The sequence below is a fragment of the Adiantum capillus-veneris genome, chromosome 10 (genome assembly GCF_014529385.1).
Source record: "Adiantum capillus-veneris isolate H3 chromosome 10, ASM1452938v2, whole genome shotgun sequence".
NCBI lineage: Eukaryota > Viridiplantae > Streptophyta > Polypodiopsida > Polypodiales > Pteridaceae > Adiantum > Adiantum capillus-veneris.
In genome coordinates, this window is record NC_140940.1 from 12,997,724 (window position 1) to 13,009,652 (window position 11,929).

Genomic DNA, 11,929 nt, shown 5'->3' on the forward strand with positions numbered 1-11,929 from the left:
GAGGTGGCTTTTACACCACTTTTGAGTTGGTTTCCTTCAAGGCGAGCTCTGAATGCAGCCGGGATGGTGCAGTTTAGGCAATAAAAAAATACAGCAAAGCCCAACAATATTGAACAGATAGACAGACTTGTTGACAGTTAAAAAGGAATGCTTATAAACATATGAGTACTTTACTAAGTTTCATGTGGCATGAACACGAGAGAGATTTTGTAATGGACTGGGATCAGAGCAGCACATGACATTGAGCTCGCCGCTATATGTAGCTGATTGGGCGTAGCAGTGAGGCACCGTATCGGCGGAGCCTTCTCCTGCAAGGATGTGGAGAGGGGGCTGCCATAGGGATCCTCAGATGTACATTTACCCCTGACATATGCACAGCAAGAAGCTGTTTGAGGAGTGCCCGCCGGCGCTTGCGTGACAAGGAGCTGGAGGAAGAGCCAGCGTCGCTGGCTGCCGAGGATGTGCTCGATGTGGTGTTCAACGAGGAGGAATGGGGAGATATGGGAGTCATGCTTACACCGGCTGCGGCCTCAGATGCACATTCATGTATCGGACTCGTATTGCCGTCGCTGCCAAAAGTAGCACAACTCGAGGTGAATGTGACGACGTCGCTAATTGTGAAAGGCTGTGATGCGGCGGGCGGTGCGGCGCCGCTTGATGTCGATGTAGACTTCCTGAACGACTTTGTTGTGCATCGCCGGAAGTGATGGCGGGCAGAAGGGGAGAGCTTGTACGAGGCCTTGATTTTGAGTAAGAGATTTTGGTGGGCCAGGTGCTTGAGCCAACGCAAGAGGCGGCGGCGGAAGGGAGTGGTGGGAGGCAATGAAGCGCCATATCGGGCTTGCAAGTGCTTGGCAATGGCGTGGGGGCTGGAGCCCTTGCGGCGCCGCAAATCCATGAGGGCCTCGAAGCACATCTGCAGTGCGAATGGTGGAGGAGGATGAGCACAGTCCAATTGCAAAGAGAGACACGATAGAGAGTGAGCGTTTACCTGAGCGTAAGTGGGGCGAGTAGTACTCTTGGACATGGACATGCTGGGTGCAGGCGCTGCCGTTGTCGTTGATGCTGTCGTTGGCGAAGGGCAGACTTCAGTGCCTGCGCTTTAGGTTCTTAAAAAGGCCGCTTTGAGGTGAACGATACGCCAACACGAGAGAACGTCCCCAACAAGTAGCCCACTGCTATTTTCGACGCCTGTGACGCGTTTGGATGCAATACGCTGCATTAGCATGTGCTCTCTCTCTCTCTCTCTCTCTCTCTCTCTCCCTTTTGACTATTGATATAGAGATAGAGTCAGAGTTAGAGATAGAGTAGAGAGTTGGAGAATGACACAGAGATAGAGTCAGGGTCACAGTTTTAAATTGACATAGGGATATAGTTAGAGTTGGAGTTTCAGCTAGTTGAGCGAGCTGTAGTAGAGACTGAGATAGAGAGTGAGACTTAGAGATTCGGTCTGCTAGAGTGAGGGCCAAAGAGCTAGAGTTATTAGTGTTAGAGTGAGATTTAGAGTGGCAGAGTGGGAGTTAGAGATAGAGATATAGAATTAGAGCTAGTATGTCCCTACGATTTTAAAAAAATCGTTATCGTAGCGAATCTAAGATGATGCCCAGCTATCAAAAGCACTCAGCTTCATGCCGCCAACGAAGGTTGAACGTAAACAGTGGTCTTCTACAGGAGGAATGCTCGCCTAGCTTGGTGTTGAGGACAGCGCCGGCGGTTGAAGCAGTTTCCATTAGCGGCAGGGCGCGCAGGTGGTGGACGAGGGCCTGGGAAGAGGTTGAAAGATTTTTTGTATAGGATAAAAGATGCGCTTTGAAAGCACGAAAAACAGTTGGTTGAGTTGGTTAGCTTCGGAATTTGCTGGCTCGGCCCGCCAGAGTTCAAATCCGGAAATCGACTGCTAATTTTGTTGCTCTATGTACGCCAAGCCAGGAAATGAGTTACAATCTCGGATCTCAGAAGAGTCCTGTACGATATAATAGCAAACCCACCAGTACATATGTACATAGAGAGTTAGAGTTAGCAAGTTAAATTTAGGCAATTAGATTTAGAGTCAAAGAGTAGCAGCTAGAGTTAGAGTCATAGAGTAACAATTAGAGATAGAGATAGAGAGTTAGAAAGCTCGACATAGAGTGCAAGGGTGAGAGTTATAGATAGAGTGTGAGAGCTACATCAGAGAGTTAGAGTGGTACAGTGCGACGCACAGAGAAGGTTGCAGACAGCTGACCATTTGATCCACATAAGAGAGATAGAAAAAATGAGAGTTAGAGAGTTATAGCTATATTTGGAGAGTTAGAGAGTTCGAGATAGAGTTGGAGTGTTAGAAGAGAGTTAGAGTTAGAGATAGGGAGATTTAGAGAGTTAGAGTTAGTGAGTGAGAGATAGAGGGATTTAGAGAGTTAGAAATGGAGTAAGAGAGTTAGCGGCTCCTTTATTTTGTCGGTTCCTCCCTTGTTACAATGACCAGGCAATAAAATAAAGGAGTCTGTATGTCTCTTATTTTGCATTGGTGTCTCTCTCATCATGTCTCCCATTGTGCTCTCTCTCTCTCTCTCTCTCTCTCTCTCTCTCTCTCTCTAGCGGCAAGTTTTGGGTCACGAGATAATAACCGTGCTTATTATTTAGGGCTGCAAATTTTCATTTTTTCCAACTTCAAATGCCATACACATTAAAAGGTAATCCTAATGGATTCAAAAAAATTAAAAGGTATTCCTAATTCAAAGATTTCCTCAACAAAAACAAAAACGGTGCGCTAGTCCATAGCACTTAGCAATTGGCAATGCCGAAGCATGTAGATTTGATATAGTGTTAGTTGGAAAGGACATATACAACATTGAGAGAGTGAGTAAGAGAGAGAGAGAGAGAGAGAGAGAGAGAACAAAGACACTTTAAAGAGAAGAAAACATGTTAGTTGGAAAGGACATATACAACATTGAGAGAGTGAGTAAGAGTGAGAGAGAGAGAGAGAGAGAGAGAGAGAGAGAGAGAACAAAGACACTTTAAAGAGAAGAAAACATTAAATAAAAATACAAATATACCAATCTGAAGTTGACCACCTCTTTATATGGACACAAAAGGTCTTTTGACTTTCCACCTTTATATGTCTTTTGACCTTTCACCTTCATCTTTCTTTTCATTTTCTAAATTCACCCTTCACTTACTCACTTCATAAGTTTTGAAAGACTTTTTGTTTTACTCATTTTCTAAACTCACCCTTCCCTTACTCACTTCATATGTTTTGAAAGACTTTTTGTTTTTATGAGATTGGGGAGACCTAATAGGCCTAATGTGTAACTCTTCACCCTAATTGGAATTGATTTTGGTCTCCTTGAGTATGTTTAGTCTTTGATCCTCTGACTTTGGCGATTTTTCTCTTGCCACTTGATGGATCGGTTTTCCTTCAACCATGAATGGGGTGGTGTCCCATATTCCTTGAGGAATGGCCCTGTCAATTTGGTCTAGTTTGGAGTTCCTAGCTAAAAAATGACACTTTGTGATAATTTGAGCTGATTTCTTGTGATTGGGGCCTCAATTGAGCTTTTTGTTTGATTCCACCTAGGTACCTTGGTTATGACACCTATGAGGAAGCTCCCTATGAAGTCAGAATGTAATTCTGACTGCGGGGCAATTTTCAACTTATTATTTATAGACCCCCCTAGCCCCGAGTCAAATGATCATATGACTTCTTGGGAGTATTCTATTTGTGGTAGCTATGCCCCTCTTTAGGTTTGGTATGATTCGGTCCACAAAGCTAGGAGTTATGGTCATTTTTCTCTCCGTTCTTTCCTGGGAAGGTTCTGCTAACCTAGGGTTTTTCTGAGCTATCCCGACCCCGAAAACATGTTCAAACATACTCATTAGTAAGTTAAGAACGTATCCCTCATGTCTCGTGCGAGACTATGTAGCGTAGAGGTTGATGGAAGTAGACAAAGGACGTGCAAAAAACCAGATCTCTCCAAGAATGTCATAGTAGAAATGAGACTAGTTTTGGTCTACCTGGGCTATACATATCTAGGCTTCCCGAATCATTTTCTCTCAAACTCCCCGGCTAGTCCTAATAGACTATGTAGCACAGTTTTCTTTTGAAATTTTTGTCGTTTGGATTCGATTGCTGCTTTTTCGAGAAATTCACCAAATCAGGCATGGCGGGCCCAATTCAGGTTTTCTGTCAATGTCGTCAGAATCAAAGAAGATTTGACATGCTCATCTATCTTCCCTTTGTGATCATCAGAGTATCTTCTGTTTCTCCTTCTGAACCTTTTTACTATTTATTTTCTATTTGTGACCCTTTAAAATTAAACACGCATAAACACTAGATTTGGCCATACTATGGTGGATTTCTCCATTTTGATCACTTTTTAGGCCAAAAAAAAGCAAAAAGAGTAAAAATTGTAATATTTTTTTCTTTTTTGATGATATTTACATAATTTATACTTAGCTAAGAGTTATCATTTTCCATAGTCTTCATTCTCTTTACTTAGAATGACATTTTATTTTTGAATTACAAAAACTCACACATTAACATACAAACACTTCAAAACATTGCCCTTTTCCTAATCTATCCTATCTATCAAGGTTAAGGGTAGTCATGTTGTGTCTATGCATATCTGAGGTTGGCTCTACCATGCTATTGAGGTCCACGCAATTCAAAACACTATGCAGTGCAAGAGGTGAGTCTTGAACAATGAGCTCAAGGATTGTCGATGACTAAGCATTTGTGAGGCTTGATTACGATGGAATGAGTAGTTGCATTCATGGTTTAAATAATAAGTTAACGTGCTGATTAAAAATGACGTAAGCAATGAAAGTGAATAATAATACAAAATAAGTAGATTGATTGATAAAATGCGTAATTTGTGCAATGAGATGTCTGCCTATATAGCACTATGAGAGTGTAGCATGTGTCCTAGTGCATGGCATATGAGGTGGCACTCTTAGGTGAGAGGTAGTGGCATGTAGGTGGCACATATGTAATCATGCAAAGTGTAGGGTTGCTTCCCAGTAGAGTGTGTGAGAGTAGCACCTCTAGGGATAGTTCATATAGGCATATGATGGAAGTAGGTTTAACCCTAACAATTGCCCCCTTAAACTTTTTTCATCCTAGGATTGCCTAAGATACATCATGCATGGATATCAATGGATTCAACAGGTCATGGTTCATACAAGGACTTAGGTAGATGCATGGGCTCATATTTGGATGCATAAACATGGTTCTCAAATTGGATACATTGTCATAAAATCTAATATCTACCTATCCCAAATGATTTTCTCATATTGAACTGATTATTCAATGTGCGACAATGAATGGGAACAAGAGTTAGAATATAGATATGTGCGTTTAGACCTATCTCAGTACGGGACCAAAGGGAGAGAAGGGTACATCGCATTGAGGGTCCACACAGAGATGGTCTACCAAAGAGCAATGAGCAGATAATGGAGCTTAAAATACCTTAGGGTTAGCTTCATTGAAGTGTTAAGTATGGAGCCTGATTTATGTTGGGGTAAAGACGCTCCGTCTTTTGTCTGCTCAGATGTCCAGTGTCCTGATTGCCCGTCTACCTGTGTACATACCCTTATTCTTCATTATATATGAGAATAAGGAGCTCCTCATCTTAAGTTTTGTGAGGCTGCTCCACCACACCAACTTGTGCACTCCCGCACCATCTTCCCTTTCCCGCACGCACCGCATCGCACACGTACGCATGCATCCGCATACACGCGCACTCATCAATTGGTATCAAAGCTATGGCTAGGCAGCGTCGGTGATCTCTCGATGGCGACAGAGTTCGGTGCTTGACGGCGTCGGATCGGAGGCGGTTCGACACGAATACAAAAAGTAGATCTCAGAGATCAAGGTAAGAGGAGCTTACACTCCACCAGGCAAAAGGGGAGAGAGAGATCAAGTTTTCTGTTAGCTAGGGACACAAAGAAGTAGGTCGCTCAGGTTTGACAGCTTGACATCTGTTCAATATTTTGGACATAACTTGAGCTAGGAAGCTTTGATTTCAATTTTTTTATAATCAAAATGTAGATCTCTTCAAGATCTACAACTTTATAGAAGAAATCATTTTCTGACTTGGAATGCAGATGAGTCAAAAATCCAAAACACAAAGATTGTGTTTTTCAAGAAAGTTTGGTCTAAAATTGCTTGGAGAGTGAGAGGAGATTGAAAGAAAGAAAACTGTGTGAGAACACACTGGCTACGTGCGGGCGAGTAAGCCACGCGTTGTCTGACATCGGCCTGAGTTCGATCTTCTAGCATTGTCCACAGCTATTCGGCTAGCCACTCCCGTTTGGCGGCGGGAGACGACACCGACTTTGGTTTCGACACCGATCAGGCAGCTATTCGACTAGCATGGTTTCGCCCGGCATGTAGAACAGCTAATAGCTCTTTCTCAAATGCCCAAGACTCGTTCATCACTATTGAGCCTTCGGCTGTCATATGCTATGGCATGCCCTTCTTGAAGCAAAACTGTTCCAAGGCAATCACCACAAGCGTCACACTGGACCTCAAATGGCTTTGAGAGATCCGGAAGCACGAGGACTGGTTGGGAAGTAAGCTTCTCTTTGAGCTTATCAAAAGCAGTCCATACATACTTAACGTTCTTCTCAGTTAACGTCGTGTAGTGGTCCTGCTACTTGAGAGAATTTTGCTATGAAGCGTCTATAGTATGTGCACATACCAATAAAGCTTCTTAGCTCATGTAGATTTCTTGGGTTAGGCCATGATTTTATTACCTCTAACTTTGATGGATCCATACGGATACCATTGTGAGAGATAATATGACCTAGGTATTGGATCTCTTGAAGGAAGAATTTGCTTTTCTTTTGGTTGAGAAAAAGCTTGTTCTCCCTCAATGCTTGAAAAATCACTTGGAGATGTTGCTTATGTTCCTCCAAAGACTTGGAGTAGATGATGATATCATCAAAGAACACTCCAGTGAATTTGCGGTATGGTCTAAAAATTTTCTCCATCAGACGATTGAACATAGCTGGTGCATTAGTTAAGCCAAAAGGCATGACTAGATATTCATAAAGACCAAATGTTGTGCGAAACGTGGTCTTTAAGATATCTTCATCCACTATCCTTATTTGATGATAGCCACTCTTAAGGTCAATCCTACTGAAGTAGGTAGAGCCTTGTAGCTTATCAAACAGATCTTCTACCCGAGGCGCGCACGGGAAATTTGTTTTTGATAGTGATATGATTTAGTGCTCGATAGTCCACACACATACGGTATGTACCATCTTTCTTTTGCACTAAAAGGACTGGAGAACAAAAGGGAGAGGAACTAGGCCTCACCATCCCTTTGTCTACCAATTCTTGTACTTGCCTCATGATCTCCTCTTGTTGAGCTTGTGAGACTCGATAAGGAGGTTTGTTAGGCGGTGAGCTTCCTGGAAAGAGATCAATGTGATGGTCATCATCCCCTTGTGTTGGAGGTAAGTCCATGGGGATATCATCGATGAACACATCTTGGAATCCTTTTAGAGAATTAGACAAGTCTAACTGTTCTTGATTCCTACTATTTACATTTGATGAAACATTAGTATCTTTTAGAGACTCTTTGACAAAAATCATGTACGCAGAAACTGAGCTCTTCATTGACTTATCAAAAGCAAGAGGATTTACAAGTGGAATAGTGCGACCACGCTCACTAGCATCTATATACATGTTCTTTCCCCTGTAGGTGAAGTAGATTCTCCTTTCAGGGAACTTCATGTTGGCAGCCATGCGATCAAACCATGGTGCCCCTAGGATAGCATCCTCATGTTGGAGAGGAGAGATGAAGAAGTCTTCTTTTTCGACATAGCTTTGGACATGAAGCCTCAACTTACCAATCAAGGGAGTAACGGAGGCTTGTTGTCCCTTGAAAGCTACGTCAGCCATTACCATATCTCCCATCTCAAAAGCTTGAATGCCCAACTTGGCGGCCAACTCCATTGATATGAAGTTCAGAGTAGAGCCAGGGTCAAACAAGATGAAGGCATCATGCTCTCTTATCTTTCCCCAAGCATAGGAAAGTGATGATCCTTTGCAATGAGCATCCTCTTTTGGAGCTTCGATGGTGGAAGACCTAGGAGTCTCATTGCGAGTATTCTTGTTGGGTCAAGAACGATAGCCATGTCCTTGCTCCCCACACTTGAAACACTTATGGTCCTTGCGAAAAGCTTCAAGCTCTTTAGGAGAGAGTTGTTTTTACCTTTGTAAACTCCCTTCTCCTTGGACTGATTGTTGTTGTTGTTGGAAGTGACTTGGGAAGTATTTTGAACATTGATTTTCCCCTTTGTATCATTTTTGTCTTTGTTTTCCATGGGCTTGACATTACGTCTAGCCCCTTGATGGAAATTGATGCGTGAAGCAACCATGGTGTGATGGATTACTTTGCTAATAGTACCAGGCCGTTGAGAGTTGATGTATTTGGCCATCTCTTCAGGTAATCCCGCACAGAATTGCTGCATTTTCTCATCAAAGTCTATCTTTTGAAAGACAGTAGCCTTGAGATGTAAATCCCAAAACTTGTCTATATACTTGTGGATAGACTCATGAGAGAGAAGCTTCAAGCTACGCCATTCAGTAAGCACTTTGTCTTTTGCATCGCTTGCAAGGAATTGCTTCATGATGGAAACTTGTAGAGTTTTCCATGTCTTTGGGGATTCACCATTGCCACGAAGGCTAGCCCACCATTGACGAGCTGATTTTTGGAAGTGCATAGCTACATGGCGTAGCTTGGAGGACTCTGTGAAGCCCTCCTATCCAAAGGCCGCATCAAATTGTTGGATGAAGGCCAACACTTTGTCGGTAGCACCAAAGGTGCCATCATAGGTGAGAAAAGAGATACTCTTTCCTCCCTCCTTGAACTTCTTTAGCTTTTGTGACCTTCCCCATGCAGGAAATGATTTGTGATGTCCTCCCCTCTTGTATTCTCTAGGAGAATAGCCATAACTTTCGTTGGAAGAGGAGGAAGGTGAAGAAGAAGGAGAAGAGGGTGACCTCTTCCTACCCCTTTTCTTCCTTTGTTTCCTCTCTTGCCTTTCAAAGTGATGAGGAGAAGGACAATGTGTTGATATTTTCCTCTTGGGAGGATTGGGAGATCGTCTAGACCGTCGTCTTCGTGGAGCCGCTATCGTGCTGTGACACGTACATAGTGGGAACGCATGCTACAAGATCTATCTTTTATTTTTTTAGATACATAATTATATTTCCTATAGTGTACATATACATATTTAAGTATAATAATAATCCTCCTATCTCATCCTATTATTTTTCTCAAGGGTAACATATCCTTACTTTACCATCAGAAAATACTATGGGAAAAGCATCAATAGCTCCGTCTCTTTAACTTGGGGCAAAAAGCATTGATTCTTTATTTCTACTATTTCATTATCATCTCACACCCTAGCTATATCCTATATCTAGGGTAAACTCCAATATATATATATTCTATGTATTTTTTATACTTTTCTTATATTTCTTTTTAAATAGCTACTAGGAGAGAATCAAATCCTAGTGGGACACTAGGTGGCATGATTTCAAAGATACACTTATTTTAATGCATTATTGCAAGCATGATTACAAAAATTTATCAAGGAGCAATGTCATGCTTTCATATGGCATGAGGTGTCCTTTGGAATTAAATGAAAGTCTAGGCTAAGGAGACCACATGAAGACTTTTGCTGCCATAAATGGACCCTATTTTGATGAATTTTTTACACAAGGTTCCAATTTGAATTGAAAAACGATTCTAAAATGAAAATCGTAGCTAATGAGCTGAAGTTTTTGCCCATATTTTTATTTTTTTATTTGGAGCAACGGTTGAGGAGATATGATCAAAATACTTGACCCCAGTCTGCCCACATCATGCAGGGGCAACTCATTTCCAACTTTTCCAATTTCTCTTCACACTGGCTCCTCTCTTCTTGTGTAAACCCTTGGGGGTTCCCTTCACCTATAAAAGGGGACCTCTTCTTCCTTGGAAATAATTCAAGCATTCAAGCCATTGATGAGAGGAATTCTTGAGGGAGTGAGTAGTAATGCCTAATTGTACTTAGCCATTAACATAAGCCCAAGCCTACACTTTCTCCTAGAGGGAGACTAGCCATTCTTGCAACAAGCTAACCTTGGAAGATCAACTCTAATAAAAGAAGGTCTTGCACTTGGTGTATCAATCAAAGTGTAATTATCCACTCTTCTTCTCTCTCCCATCAATAATGGTGCCGAAGGGTTTCAAGTAAGATGTGTTCTACATTGATGTTTTCTTGATTTCTTGTTGTTTTCATTTTCATCTCGAATCCAATATATATATATATATATATATATATATATATATATATATATATATATATATATATGTATCTAATCTCATCTCCTTAACCAAACCTATCTCTCTCATTCTTAGTAATTCATCCTCTCTAGGTTCTCTTGCTACAGGTACATCTCTCCCCGCAGTATCCTTATTGCCTACGGACAAGAATAGGGCTTGGGAGGAAAACTTCTCATCTCTTCACTTCTCTCATATCTACATTTGTCACATACTATCCTAGATGAATAACCCACATGATGATCATTTCTATCGCTTTCACTCTGTACGATCTATTAGAATTAACGTATGGATTAGCCGTAAAATACACTTTCAACAACGTATAGTGTTTCTCTTCGGCCCTGAAAGGCTCAATGAAATACTTCTATCACCGGATCCCATCATACTACCTCTCATAGACTATAATTTTTCTTTTGATGTAAGCATAGTTATCTTGCTATGAACCAAGAGGATTTGTACACACAATTAATCCCAATCACTAGACAAAATATATATATATTATGGTAAGCACAAAACTACAATTCCAAAGAACAATTCGTAGCCTATTTGGTCAGCCAAGATTGAATGCCATTAACTCATCCATTAACCCTTTCATATTACCCATGATACGATATGACCATAGCCTTGATGTTTTCATCTTCGTATTGTTTTGACATTCTCTTTTGCGTTCTTTCTTTGTGTGTGTGAATGCAAGAGAGAAAGAGTGAGTCTTCTTTGATTGCACTTCTTTCCAAACCCTAGTCTTCATGGCATCTATGGTTTAACTCCTTCATATCGTTTTTGTTGAGTTCTCTCACAAACTCTCACAGCCATAAGCCCGGTGCTTTCCTGGCAAGACCGCAAATTTCTCGACATATTTTTGGTGAACCCGACGCGAATCTGCTAGGGTGAGAGTTTGTGGGTAACCATGGGTGATCATGTTGAGTAACAGGGTATGCATTTTGACCCAGCAACAATGCAAATGTTTCAAGCATTTGCAATGTTCATGCAACAACAACATGCTACTGAAAGAAGGGAGATTTCAGCAACGAAAGCCATATAAGCGGTCATCAACAGAATGGATCAGTTCAATGGCAAAGATGCAACCAAGTACTTACGCGAGTATGTGAAGGAGATGGAGCTGCATCGCGTGTCAGAAGGTGAGATGATTCAAAGCTTTGAGCTAGTTGTTGCTCCAGAAATTAGGGAGCATGTTAGGGTAATTAAAGATGGGCATGGGAGAAATTGGGAGGAACTCAAAGTAGCTTTAAAGGAGGAATATTTCATGGAGGACTCGGAGAGAGTGACCAAAAGGACATTCTTAGAATGGGTAGTCAAGCCAAAGCAAGGACTATCAATAACAAAGCTATTTAGGGAATTTGAGCGGCGCTATGCACAACTCACTAGGACAGAAAGGGACACACTAGATGTAGAGAAGACACATCTTTTCTTACAAGCTGCAGGTAAAGAGTTTCAAGACAATTTGGAGCTTCTTCTTGAAGATAAAGATGCTGAGCAAGGACTAAAGACCGACTGGAATGAGGTTGAAGGTGCTGTCTCACTACTTGCCAAACGACAAAGAAGAAGGGACAAGATGGTAGTAAACACTATAAGTCCTTCCACCTCAACTT

General features: G+C 41.6%; 1 protein-coding gene across 1 annotated transcript; it reads right to left on the reverse strand.

The window, feature by feature from the left end:
• Window positions 1-127: 127 nt before the first annotated feature.
• On the reverse strand, window positions 128-1,245 carry LOC147448456 (uncharacterized). The gene is made up of 2 exons (XM_086522381.1): window positions 992-1,245; window positions 128-916 (listed from the first exon to the last, which is right to left on the reverse strand). Exons 1-2 carry the CDS (start codon window positions 1,031-1,033, stop codon window positions 254-256), a joined length of 705 nt encoding a protein of 234 aa, XP_086378507.1. The 5' UTR covers window positions 1,034-1,245; the 3' UTR covers window positions 128-253.
• Window positions 1,246-11,929: the final 10,684 nt, after the last annotated feature.